We start from the raw sequence: 14,731 nt of genomic DNA, 5'->3' as shown, positions 1-14,731 counted from the left end.
CAGACTTCATGAGGGTGGCCTGAGGGCCTGATGTCCTCTAGTGGGCGCTGTGCTCACTGCTCGGCACCATGGAGCTGGATTGGCATTTGCCATTGAACACTAGAATTTGCAGGTCCACCACTTGCGCCCTATTCTTTTCACAGAGAAGAGCAGGTTCACCCTGAGCACATGCTACAGACATGAAAGGGTCTGGAGAAGCTGTGGAGAATGTTATGCTGCCTGTAACATCGTTCAGCATGACTGGTTTGGTGGTGGGTCAGTGATGGTCTGGGAAGGCCTATCCATGGAGGGACGCACAGACCTCTACAGGCTAGACAATGGCACCCTGACTGCCATTAGGTATTGGGAAAACATCATTGGACCTATTGTCAAATCTTAAGCTGGTGCTTTGGGTCTTGGGTTCCTGCTGGTGATGGACAATGCCCGGCCTCATGTGGCAAGAGTATGCAGCCTGTTCCTGTAGAATGAAGGAATTGATACCATTGAATGGCCCCCACGCTTGCCTGCCCTAAATCCAATTGAACCCTTCTGGGACAATTATGTTTCTTTCCATCTGACGCCGCCAGGTTGCATCTCAGTCTTTTCAGGAGCTCAGTGATGGCCCTGATCTGGGAGGAAATACCCCAGGACACATCCGTCATCTCATTATTAGTCTCATTAGGCTATAAAAACTACTGCGTTGAGTTGCTGCAATTCAATTTCAGCAAAATGGACTAACCTGGTGCATAATTTTTTCACTTTGATTTGCAGGGTGTCATTGAATTCAGCCCTTTGTAGGCTGATCATTTTCATTTCCATCAAACGATGTGGCATCCTTTCATTCCTAACACATTGCCCAGTCCATACCAGTAAAGATATCCAGCAAATTTTTTTTTACCTATTGAGATCTGATGTATTTTCAAAGTGTTCCTTTAATTTTTTGAGTAGCGTATATCTATATATATATATATATATATATATATATATATATATATATATATATATATATATATATATATATATATATATATATATATATATTATATATGTGTATTATATTCGAGTTTTAATTAATATGCATTTAAATGAATATGAATTTATTATTGACCATTATTGGCACCTTTAGTGCAAGAAAAGTTCAAGAAAAATGTATCCCTTTAAATTCTATGTACAGTATCTCACAAAAGTGAGTACACCCCTCACCTTTTTGTAAATATTTTATTATAACTTTTCATGTGACAATGAAGAGATTACACTTTGCTACAATGTAAAGTAGTGAGTGTACAGCTTGTATGTGTAAATTTGCTGTCCCCTAAAAATGTCTGAACACACAGCCATTAATGTCTAAACCGCTGACAACAAAAGTGAGTACACCCCCAAGTGAAAATGTCCAAATTGGGCCCAAAGTGTCAATATTTTTTGTGGCCACCAATATTTTCCAGCACTGCCTTAACCCTCTTGGGCATGGAGTTCACCAGAGCTTCACAGGTTGCCACTGGAGTCCTCTTCCACTCCTCCACGACGACATCACGGAGCCAGTGGATGTTAGAGACGTTGCACTCCTTACCTTCCATTTGAGGATGCCCCACAGATACTCAATAGGGTTTAGGTCTGGAGACATGTTTGGCCAGTTAATCCCCTTTACCCTCAACCTCTTTAGCAAGGCAGTAGTCATCTTGGAGGTGTATTTGGGGTCATTATCATGTTGGAATACTGCCCTGCGGCCCAGTCTCCGAAATGAGGGGATCATGCTCTGCTTCACTATGTCACAGTACATGCCGGCATTCATGGTTTCCTAACTGAACTGTAGCCACCCAGTGGCGGCAGCACTCATGCAGCCCCAGATCATGATACTCCGACCACCATGCTTGACTGTAGGCATGACATACTTTTCTTTGTACACCTCACCTGGTTGCCGCCACACACACTTGACACCATCTGAACCCAATAAGTTTATCTTGGTCTCATCAGACCACATGACATGATTCCAGAAACCCATGTCCTTAGACTGCTTGTCTTCAGCAAACTGTTTGCAGGCTTTCTTGTACATCATCTTTAGAAGAGGCTTTCCTCTAGAATGACAACCATGAAAACCAAGTTTATGCAGTGTGCGGCGTATGGTCTGAGCACTGACAGGCTGACCCCTCACCCCTTTAACCTCTGCAGCAATGCTGGTAGCACTCAAGTCTAGTACGTCTGTTTCCCAAAGGCAACCTCTGGATATGACGCTGAGCACGTGCACTCAATTGCTTTGGTCGACCATGGCGAGGCCTGTTCTGAGTGGAACCTGTCCTGTTAAACTGCTGTATGGTCTTGGCCACCGTGCTGCAGCTCAGTTTCAGGGTCTTGGCAATCTTCTTATAGCCTAGGCCATCTTTATGTAGAGCAGGGATCCTCAAACTACGGCCCTTCAACTGTTGTGGAACAATACACATCCCATGAGGCATTGTGAAACTCTGATATTTACAGACATGACCAGGCATGATGGGAATTGTAGTTCTTGAACAATTGGAGTACCATAGTTTGAAGATCCCTGATCAATTCTTTTTCTTTAGATCCTCAGAGTACTTTGCCATGAGGTGCCATGTTGAACTTCCAGTGGCCAGTATGAGAGAGTGAGAGCGATGGCACCAAATTTAACACACCTGCTCCCCGTTAACACTAATGAGTCACATGACACCGGGGAGGGAAAATGGCTAATTGGGCCCAATTTGGACATTTTCACTTAGGGGTGTACTCAAATTTGTTGCCAGTGATTTAGACATTAATGGCTTGTGTGTTGAGTTATTTTGAGGAGACAGCAAATTTACACTGTTATACAAGCTGTACACTCCCTACTTTACATTGTAGAAAAGTGTCATTTCTTCAGTGTTGTCACGTGAAAAGGTTTAATAAAATATTTACAAAAATGTGAGGGGTGTACTCACTTTTGTGAGATACTGTATGTCTTCACATTGCTCCGTTGCGATCACTGCATCTTTGGTCAGTTGAAGAAAAACTGCACTAAAAACACCCCCCCCCTTTTGAAATGCATTTATAACTCAGCAAGAACGCATCAATAATGCATCCATGTTACATTTTTGATGCGGTTTTTGAGTCACATGACCTATGAAAAACACATCATAAGCACAGTAAAATCATGGTAAAACCGTGGCAAAATCGCATGTGTTTTCAGCACCATTATTGGCACCTTTTTCTCTTATCAACAAAATGCCCATAACACCATTTTTGGCCGTTATGTTTCAGCTGCTAAAATTTCGATGCATCTCTGGTTGAGATAGCCAAATAAAAATTGTTATAGTTGTAATCTTGTTTTGTTATTGTTTATCTTGATTGTTATCTTCATCTTTTACCAGGTTGCTTGGTTTCTACAAAGGAATCCTTCCTCCTATCCTGGCAGAAACTCCAAAACGGGCAGTAAAAGTAAGTAACCACTGCCAATGTTTTATAAGGGTTTGTATATTTTTAAATTATGTAGCGGTTGCTATGGGCAGGGAAAATTTAATTTGAAAAATAGTGGGAGATATTCTGTAAACAGGGCTGCATCACCTAAAGCAACCAATCCGATGTACATTTTTATCTATTCTATTTTTTTTTTTTTTTTTTTAATTACATTATCCACAATTAATCAAAATCCAAATTAGCAAGGTAACCCCGCTGAAGGATACTTACTGACTTTGCACCTTGCCAGAGAAATGGGACACCATTTTGTTTTGTTTTTTCTTTATTCCTCTCCTCTCACCTTCCCCTTCTCTTTTTCTTTTCATGTCTGTTCTTTGCTGCCTTTCCCTAGCCCTCTCTTCTTAAAGTTATTGCTTTTAACAAGTATCCCTACTTGTGTACTACCTATGTAAGGGCTCAAAATTCCAAATTCTGAGCTACTTTCCAGGTCATAAGAATTACTCGCCTCCGGTTTCCCCACCCACCCCCTACCCCACCCCTAAACACTCCCTCGTAAATTATCTCATGAAATTACACTGTTAAATGTTTAATGCAGAAATAATTTACAAAAATAAATATTAACAACAACTTTAACAATACTAACATAAAGCATATTTGATTGACCTGGTTGTGATAAATTAAATAAGGATAACATATGATTGGCTACTATAGGTACTGTACACATTATTACTGCCTTAAATAAATATTTTACCTGTAATGCTATATTCAATTTAGCAATAAAATATTAAAAACCAATAGATGACATTTTCAGGATGCAGAGAGACTTACAGCGAAGCACAGCGCTGTACAATGGAGTGGGAGCTGCAAAAGTTAACTTTTCCTTTTAACAAGCTTGTGATTGGTTGCTAAGCTGTCCGAGGAACCAATCACCAGCTTGTTAATAGGAAAAGTAAACTTTGGCAGCTCCTGCCCAACCCTCCTCTCTGCCCAGCTCCCACCTCATCTAGTTCTTTGCCAACTCCTGCTGTATGCAAGGCCCTGCTAAGAGAATGACAGGGCAAATGCTGGAAGGAGAATTGGCTCCAATTTAACCCCGCCTGCCGGCAGTACCCCACCCCGCCCTCTGATGGGGGCTCCACACTCGCCCCCAGCTTATTTCCACTCACCTAATGTGAGCAGGCGAGTGGAAATTTTGAGGACTGACCACACAGTGAGAGATCTAAAGTATTTACATTAAGTGTGGTTAAACCCAAGGCCTTATGTCCCTATCATTACTTCACCCAAGATGGGTTTACATTATATAAAGTAAACCTTATCTGCACTATAATTAATGTTGCATTTAACTGTTCACAAAATTGTATTTCATGTTGAATTTAAACAAAGCTCTTGGAAAAAAAGATAATTGAACCTCGGTTGCCATGGACAACACCTACGCTTTTTATTTCACCTAGTCTTGTCAGAAAACCCTTTCCATATTATTTTTTTTTTTTTTGTTCACGCGGATTGTGTGGTTAGTAGTTTTTTTTGTTTCCATGTTTGTTCTTTATCTTGGTATATGAAAATTTAACCCACATGGATTATGTAAACCAAAAGGCTTACTGTACACAGTGAGTGAAAGGTGAATGGATTAAGTTGTTTTTTTGTTTTTTTTAAGGGTTAAACACTAGCAGTTGTCAGCTAACAGGGGAATTGACCTCTGACCGAATCATCAGAGACGTTTGTTAAATAAAAAGGAAACTAGAAATTCGTCTCCTGTTCTGTAAAACAAATTCTCTATTTACATGTCATGCAAAGCTTTGCTTTACCTGTGCTATTTACATAACGTTGAAATTACCATGGGAAGCAAATCAGAACTTTTGGCAGCTTTGCAATGAGCACAAGAAGAACAGGAAAATTGACTGCAACCTTCAACTCTTTGTTTGCAATAAGGAATAAATTCCATTAACCATATATCTCCAAAAATGTCATGCCCAACTACACAATTGCTTTGTGTTACCAGTAGACTAGAACAGGTCACTTCATGTCAACTTGCTACACTTTAAAAATAAGCTGACTGCTGCCGCCTAAATTTCTGATTTGTTTAGTACTGACTGGCAGGCCCAATGGGCAACCTCTTTAGTGGCCCATCGGGCAAAACGGCCATCATATTTTTTGGCAAATTGTCTGACCAAAGAACAGTGGGCCTTGTACGTGGAAAAAAAATTGAGTAAAAACATCTCCTGCAGCCTTCCTAAAGGCTTGTGTACACTGGTTTTTATTTGTGTTGGAACTGTTCCTCTACTTATCACGTCAGGGTGGCAAAAGCAGCTTAGAAACAGGTCAGCAGCAGGTGAAATGCACCTAATAATTAACCTGGAATGATTTCAGAAGTGTCTGACACTGATATCAGATGCAAGCTGAAATCAAACAAAAAGCCCTAAAGACTGAAACCTTGGGGAGCAGCAGTGCAAGGCTTTATAAAGAATTCTCCAATCATGTCTTGTGGGATATCTGATAAAAAGCCAAAGTGGGATCTATTTTTTCAATATATATCGGACTATGCTTCTGATTTTTTGAAAATGAGGTAAAAGTCAGTACAACACAAAACTTTATTTTTAATCATTCAATAGGGGACACAGGATCAGAAAGAATTCTGAGACAACTGGGTTATAATGCTGACTATCAATGATTTCACAAATAAAAAAAGCCATTGGTAATCGAGGTATAACCCCTCTAATTCCCGTCAGTCGTCAGTTAATAGTGCAAAAACTAGGGTTTATAGAGAGCTATTGTTTAATGAAGGTATCTGTTGATCCATGGTCTGATCCAAGCCATCTTTGTCGGAATCGGGAACCATAGATCAAATCCATGTGACTGCAGCACTTGGCATCCCCTTGACAAAGTCTACACAGGATGAAACATGTAGGGGCGGAGCCTACTTGCTGTGAGCGGAGTTGGAAGGAGTTCAGGGTGAGCCTTGCTAAACTTTGTGAGCGAAATAAGAACTGAGCGGCTGGTCATTTGTGTCCGCTCCTGTGTATTGCTGGTTTGAGCTCTTTTGGAGTGTCTCTGGAAGCATATTGGAATTTGAAATTGTACTTTATAATGTGAGTATAATTTACTGGTGTATAATAAAGAGTGCAGTGACTGTATTATACGATAGGAGTCTTTTTCTATCTATCCATCCATCCATGCAGGATCTTTTTGGAGCAGTGAAAGAAACAGACTGTGGAGGATTGTTGCGGTTTTAGAGGCTGTTTTGGTGGATTGCCCAAATCATAAGAAGGAGATACAAGCCCTATCAGTCTAATCGTTAATAAGATAGCCATGTGTTTTGGGGAAGTGAGATTCAAGATAATGGTGTCCTTTTATGAAACGGAGATGAGCAGTGATCCTGCTGATCACAGCTCATTTCCGATCATTCTCAGTTTATGAAACAGAAATGATCGGGGGAGAACATGTTCTTCGCTGATCATCTCTTCACACGGGAATCTTTCATTGACTGACACAGAAACAGCCAGGTTATGAAGCTGTGATCTCCGCACTTCTTTGGCGATCTGTGCCAGAATTCACACTCCCGGGTTCACCAGCCTGGAGCTTGTGAACCGGGGAGTGAAGACAAAATCAGGGGAGAACTGAGGGGGAAGAAGGAAGATTATTGACATCCTTCTTCCTCGTTCAGACCCCCCAACACAGTTATCATGTCCCCCTGCCATATTTATGTATATATATATATACACATACATGTAGATATATATTTAATGTGTATATATATATAAAATGTATGCGTGTGTGTATTCAGTATATATATATATATATATATTTATGTAAGGGGACTATTATTTATTAACATTAGTGGGGATCGTGTACTCAGCAGTGATAATTTATCACTGCTTATTAAGGAGCGCCAGTGATTTTCATAGTACGGTAATCTCGCTTTGTCTCACGAGATTACAGGCGCCCCATTCACTTGTATAGAGATCTCGGCCGTTCGCTGAGGAAACAGTTCTCCTCTGATCACCCTGGGAGAACTGAAGTACTCCGCTTTATAAAAAGGGTGCCAGAGGAGATCATTTTCCCCGGAGAACTGCAGAGAAGCGAATAGAGAAAAAAATTCACCCTTTCATAAACGTACACAAATGGGTGAAGGTAATGGAGTCACCATTATCTGTAGATTTTTTAACTTTCTCAGTTTTATCCATAAAAAGTATGACATTATATTTTTAAATTCTGTGATTTCTCCAGGGTGGACAGAGTGTGTTTAACATTTGCAGGGCCATTTTCCTAGGGGTGAAAAGGGCTTATATCTAAGGTGTACCAAGAAGACTGGTCCACTAGACAATAGTAATAGATGATGTGAAGGCTGCGTTTTAAGGCTGGTTGTCTTACATCCTCTGGGAGCTATGAGTAACATGTTATTAAATTATGGAATTTAAACAAATTAATATTAAATAATTATTATTATTATATATAAACAAATATAATGAGTTAAAACATTTTTTTACCATTCCCATGGCCTGAATATTAAGACCTATTTCAAATTTGACAGTGAAATTGTTTTCCTTCCTTCCTGTAGAGGACCCAAAAATAAATAAATAAATATATATATATATATATATACTGTATATATATATATATATATATATATATATATATATATATATATATATATAGTTTTTTAGGAAGATTGTTGTTGAAATAAATGATCTGGCAATAGGTTCTCTTAAAGCGATAAGAGCTTTCCCTGTTATTCACAGTAATGTTCATATTTCATTCAAGTCATTACCTTATTATTGTAAAGCTTGTTTGCATTTCTCAACAGCTGTGTTTACACTGTAATAAATGTCAGGTTCTTATTTTTTATCACAATTTTATTAAATAACTCTTCTGAAAGATAAGGCCAGCCTTATCAAACAACTGGTTCTTAAACTGCTTTAAGCAAAGTGACAGAAATAGTCTTATAGTAGATGATAGTAGGTCTAAATAGTAGATCTAAACCCAGTTATTAAAATACATGAAAATATTTGACATGTACATGTAAAAAAGTTGTTTTTTTATATATTTTTGAATCTGCAGCTTTTAAAAAAAAAAAATAGCTGGTGATCTTGGAATTCCTTGTTCAGGCACATTCAATTATAGGGTGACAGCCGTCTTTCAGCTGCACTCTTACATTGTCACCCTGTCCCGCATGCTCATGATGGAGACTACAAAGTGCTAAAACAGATTGCGCATGCATGTTCCACTACTGGTACTACCACAAAGCCAACCAAAAGCAATGACGTACAGCCTTTAATGCAGTGAATGCATGTAGACAAGAAGTGACTGAATGATTTTGGGGGTGATTGGCAGTACTATGGTGAAAGGTGGATGAAATAAAGAGAAAAGAGAAAATAAAGATTAAGGACTGTAGCTTATGAGAATAAATCATGGCAGTGCTAGATGCCATCCAGTTAGAGTTTATATCTACTTTAATGAAAATGTGCAAGCAGTTGAAGTTAGACTGCTAACACCTTGTGAGTGACTTCCTCTTGGTGCATGAATGGTCTCCCTGCTGTTTGCACCTGCAGTTAAAGCATTTAATTATGCCATAGCAAACCACCTTAGCCTGAATGCTGCAGCTAACAACAGATTAATTTGTCTGCATTTAGGTCTTCTAACCCCAGAATTAGCTCCCAGACATTTACAGGAGAGCAGAAAGGTTTAAAAGTTATTTTTTCTTTAAGTCAAGGATACTAATTTGTTTTTGTTAATCATGTAGCCATATTTCTTGCCTTGCTGCACTAGTGTCTATACTTTCCCTTAAAGGAGAGGAGAAGGACAGGATCCATTTTCCCTATTGACTAGTCTGCTTTCCTCTTCAAAAAGGGCCTCAGTAGTAAACAGCTGCCTTTGTCCTTGGGTGGTTGAACATCTGTAGGGTAAAATTCTGCTTAATAGATACATAGCACCCCAGATTATCTTGTATATTCTGTAGAAGAGCCTTTCGCTAGTAAATTAAAGAAGGGTATTTTTAGCAGCTTCTCCTGGATGTTTTTTGCTGATGCTCGGGAAACTTTTCACTGAAAAGTTGCTGTTTTACATTGTGTTGTGATTGTTTAATAAGATTTTTGGACATTTTTTTTCAGAGATCCTTGCTGTGCCGGCAATGTTACTCTTGTTCTGTGCCATTCCCGGTCTCTAGATGGTGATCGCTGCAGCACCCACTTAGTTTACAGTCATGTCCAGGACCATATGCATTGGGAATATTTCTTTGGACTTGGCCACATCTGGGTGACATCCTTATATTATGAATGCTCTTCAGCGTGAGCCTGTGAAATAGGTTTTGCTCCACTGCAGTCCCGCCCACACACTTTGGAGCATGAGAGGGAGGTTGTGCAGTACAACACAGATGACAAAAGGCTGAAGTGCTATCTGGAAGCACTGTGATACATGTAATGAATCTGGTTGTTATGATTAATATTCAACTCTGAAACCATCTACTTGTATCTACAGTTGAAATCACTAAAGAATAATATGCGGATTTTCAGATCCAGAAATTGAAAATGATTTTTGTTGTTTTGTAGCCTAGATGGCAGGTGGCTAGTGTTCATCACATACTTTGGTGAATACTAGCACCGCAACAGGTGGTTGCTTGGGAATTCCAGATTGACGGGTTGTATCTAAAGCCATTTTCGTTTTAGTTTTTAAATAGATTATGCAATATCTATGTGTCTGAAACATCATATCAAAAAGCCAACAGTAATTCATTAAATATGGTATAGCATTGCTACAGGTGAGCATGATAGACATTTATTCTTTATCTGTTGTCATTATATCTCTGCCATTTCTAATTTTGTCATTGATAAACCTGAGTCATTAACCAACTGGTGTGCAAATGAATATTGTAACAGCTTACATCGTAGATTACTTCAAATGCTGCAAACTTGAAGCTCCAGAATAACTGGTATATGATTGTTTAAGGGAGTACAAGTAAAAAAAATAAGAAAAGAGCAGTGAAAGGTGAAAAACAGAGTTTTACAGGTGGGTTGGGATGGAAACACAGGAACTTCTCCAACGCTAGGTTTCAGACGCCCCCCCCCCCCTTCAACCTTTAAGTTGTATGTAAAGAGGAAATGGTCGCAACTACTCCTGACCAGCCTTGGTAAATAAATGATAAAGAGAAGTCTCAGCTTACATGTCTCCACCAATCCACACACTCTGATGCATTTCGCCCCGCCCACCAGGGCTTAATTATATAATAACCTACGAGTAAGCCCCAGTGGTTGGGGCAAAATGCCTCAGGGTGTAAAGTTTGGTGGAGACATGTAGGCTGAGGCCGCTCTTTATAGTTTATAAACCTGGAATGGTCTGGAGTAGCGGCGATCCTTTCCTCTTTACATTTACTAACCCCCTGGATTGGTATGAGAACAAGCCTACACCCAATGTTCTGGGACACCGGGATATGCTTTCACCTCTACTTTGAGTGGCGCCAATAGCAATTAAAAAAAAGTTGCTTAGAGTTAAACAAGAATTCTTTGAGAGAATGTGTATCGTAGATTATGCTAGCTGTTTTTTCATGGATCATGATCCAAGATAATTTCATTTTCACAATGTCTAAGATGACCATACAGATTTTCTATGTCTTAGCCACTGTTATTAGTCTCTGAGAGGATTTTGGGATACCTGGGAGATGTTTATTTATTAGAGCCATTCAGTCTGTTTTGAGGTTGTTTTTCCTGTTACTGTAAATTTAGGTCCAGATTTTTTTCCATATATGCATTGCCACCATACATGGTGTACATCCTTAGTTTTACCACACTGTCTAAAGTTATGGGGCTAGGAGTTGAGATGCATTTTTGTAAGGCTATTTAGTACCATGTAGAGCAGACTTTGTAATTTGCTTCCTTCGGGGAGTAATTTAGGATACTCTTATATATCCTGTTGGTGTATTTGGACACAGCAGTGTCTAGATGTATTTTCCATGCCAGGAAGTGCCAGCTTGGAGGAATTCATAAACTAGGTGTATAAAGAAGGACTAGTACTCCTGGAACCTTGGTAGTGCACACACCAATATTCGAAGATTGTCATACTAGGTAATCCTTGACATTCTTTACTAAGCTATGCAAATAGTGTAAAAGATGGTGACAGCAAAACATTTCTGTTTGGGCCATTTCCAATTTGTCCCTCAGGTGTATAGCTTTCAAAAGTCCCTTTTTTGTGATATAAGTGCGTACCCTGTAAATTCCCTTTTTTCTAGCTACCACAAAAAGTGTTGAGGTGGTTTTCAGGGCGGAAAAAGTGGATTATTGAAAATGGGGGATAATAAAACATGGGGTGACCTGGTAGGAGTCTGTCCACTTATCTTATCGCACAATTTTAAAGAGTGAGACATCAAGAGATCTATTGGCTACAAGCTGCTGCCTCTAATTGTATCCAGTCAGATGAGTATGTGCTGAAATACATTACAGAATTATAGAAAGCTGAACTATGTGTGCTGCTCAGTAGTAATATATTATGTGCGGGACCCTAAGTCCACCTGGCTGCTTCCTAGAATGTAGGATGTTATGGAAAAGCCTACATGCCTGTGCGCCACATATACTGTACATTTCATTATCACAGATTTACATTCTTTAAGGATTCCTACATGTGTGAGGATAGGAAGAAGCTTCAAATAATAGATTCATTTTAGGGGGACATTGATTTTTAATACGTTTATTCTACCTATCACTGATAAATTCTATATAGACCATCTGTCCATTTGCTGTCTTGCTTGATGTTCATTAATACAGTTTTGATTCAGAAAGCTTGTATTCTGTGTCCTGACTTTCTCCAGATTCTCAGAACAGAAAATATAACAATAGAGTATTATATTCAAAAGTGGTTGTCAGACAAGTCTCCTGTGTCCTTACAGTCTCCACTCTCCAGATGCTGAAGACAGAAAGCATTACACTAAACCACTGCATTAATCTGCTGTCCTTTATAGTCAAACCCACTGGAGTTTGTAAGAAAGTGAACATGATGAATGTATACATTTCCAATCTAGTTAAATTGGACCTTGCATTAAGATACAAGGTTTTCTTATCTTCTATACTCCCCCATGTAAAACACAGTGTTACATACATAAATAATTAAAGGCAACAAATAAAAATGTATATTTAAACCTGACACCTCAGCTTCCGCCTGTGACGCCTAGAACTATTGGAGATTACTGGGCCTACTGGCGAGATCCTGGAAAATCTAAGAATCCCAAAGCTGAACTTCAGGCAGATATTCAAGACACAGATTAAATAGGAGTAGAAAAACAAGGGTGTTACTCAAAAGGAAGTTCACAGTGGCACAGGTAGTAGGGAACTGTCCTAGTAACAGCAGGTCTCAGGATCGAATCCTGGACACGGCGTGACAGGCTGCAGTTTGTCTGTGATGCCTCTTTGGGTGCAGCTCCCTTGATATCTAAGCTATCTGTTTTGGCAGTGGTGCTTAGGTGTGTATTGTGGCTTGGGTGTTGGTCTGCGGACAGAAGAGCACCTTTCTTCCACAGTCTGGAAAAGAAAAAGAACCTTGTTGCAGACGCGGCCCTTCTTTCTTGGCGCACAAAACGTTTTTCGGCCCTCAGGGTCCACTGGCAAGGGTACAAAACCTTTCAAGCCCTCCTTGGGAGGTTCCAAGTAAACCTTGTCTGGTAAGCCAAGAGTGGGTTTCTCTAGACCCGTGGGTGAGGTCCCTTCAGCATGAAGGGGCGCCCTCACCCATGCATGGGGTGGGGGGACATCTTCGCTTGTTTCCAGGACGTGGACCTGTCTGGTTATGAGATAGAGTTTTGTTCCTACCCTCGGAAAGGTTCTTTCCTTTCAATATATGTCTGTCCCCGGAGTGACTAAAAGCTCTCTTCGGGGCAGTGCAGGACCTGTTGCTTTAGGGAGTTATTGTTCCGGTATCAGTACGGTTTTAAGGTTTTTATTCAAACCTATTTACAGTCCCAAACAAGAAGGGCTAGGTCAGATCGATTTGCATGGTAGTGGCATCCCTACATCAGGGAGATTTTCTAGCCTCTATTGACACCAAGGATGCTTACTTGCACATTCCAATATGTGCCCGACACCAGCGCTTCCTCTGCTTTGCTACTAGAGAGGAGCACTATCAGTTTGTGCCGTTACCATTTGGTCTTGCCTCAGCTCCTGGGGTCTTCACAAAAGTACACAATGTTAACAGGCGCTTGATCACATATCGAACCAAAAGTCCATAGAGTGCTGGGCTACCTGGACGACCTCCTCTTGCGAGTGGAGTCCTCTTCTGCCTTAATGGGGGACATGAAGATCACTATACAGACCCTAAAGGAGTTCAGTTGGCTTCTAAACTATCTGTCTGCTCTGATTCCATCCAGGAAATTGGATTGGCTGGGTCTGACTCTGGATTCAGCTCTAGCCAGAGTGTTACTTCCTCTGGACAAACTCCTGAAGTTGCATGCTGCAATTCATCTATTGCTGTCCAGCAGGTGGTCCTCCCTCCAGACTTGCATACGGGTGCTGGGCCTGATGATGTCTACCTTCGAGGCAGTTCCATTTGTACAGTTCCATATGGGGTCCCTCCACAGAGAGATCCTGATAAAATGGGACAAGGGTCCAAAGTCTCTGGACAATCCGATTCGGCTTAGCTGAGTAACCAGGGGTTCCCTGGTCGGGTGGCTTTGCTCTCTCCAGCTCTTCGGCAGGGCAAATCTTTTCTCCCCTTGTATTGGACAGTAGTCACAAGGAATGGCAGTCCATCCAGGCTGGGAGGTGTCCTGGAACTGAGCTCCGCTCAGGGTTGTTGGATGTTGGAGTAATCTAGACTTTCAACCAATGTCTTGGAATGTCGAGGGATCAGGCTGTGCCTGGATCACTGGTAAGGATTCAGTCAGACAATGCCATGCATTGGCTCATGTTGATCACCAGGGCGGAACAAAAAGTCTGTTGGCAGCTCTGAAAGTAGCCAGCATTCTCCTGTGAGCAGAACGCTTCATTCTGGCCCTTTCTGCTGTACATATTCTAGGAGTGGAAAACTGGCAGGTGGACTATCTCAGTCGGCAGTTGTTGGACCAAGGGGAGTGGTCCCTTCATCCAGACGTGTTTCATCGGATATGCATGCGGTGGGGCACCCCTGAGGTGGACCTGTTGGCATCTTGGCTCAACAGAAAGGTACAGAGGTTTGTGGCAAGGTCACGGGGACCTCTGGTGACGCCACAGACGCTCTGTAGCCCCGTGGAATGCGTAGGTCAGGTATTATCTGACCTACGCATTCCATCCTCTCAAGCCTCTTCCGTGGCTTCTGCGCAGGTTTGAGGCCGAAGGGATTCTGGCATTCTGGTGGCCCTAGACTGGCCCCGCCGGTCTTGCAACGCTGACCTGGTGCCAGG

The 14,731-nt window shown here is 40.9% G+C and overlaps 1 protein-coding gene across 3 annotated transcripts in view; it reads left to right on the top strand.

Moving 5' to 3' along the window:
* SLC25A21 (solute carrier family 25 member 21) overlaps positions 1–14,731 on the top strand; it is a 611,357-nt gene that overhangs the window by 468,680 nt on the left and 127,946 nt on the right. For all 3 annotated transcript variants that reach the window (XM_082275211.1, XM_082275210.1, XM_082275212.1), the window contains exon 5: positions 3,336–3,402. In XM_082275211.1, the coding sequence (XP_082131337.1) occupies positions 3,336–3,402 (67 nt within the window). The remainder of the gene's footprint in view (positions 1–3,335; positions 3,403–14,731) is intronic.

Source organism: Pelophylax lessonae, assembly GCF_965119305.1.
Source record: "Pelophylax lessonae genome assembly, chromosome: 13".
Classification (NCBI taxonomy): domain Eukaryota; kingdom Metazoa; phylum Chordata; class Amphibia; order Anura; family Ranidae; genus Pelophylax; species Pelophylax lessonae.
Note: the sequence above shows the minus strand (reverse complement) of the source record. Positions and strands in the feature narration are given on the sequence as shown.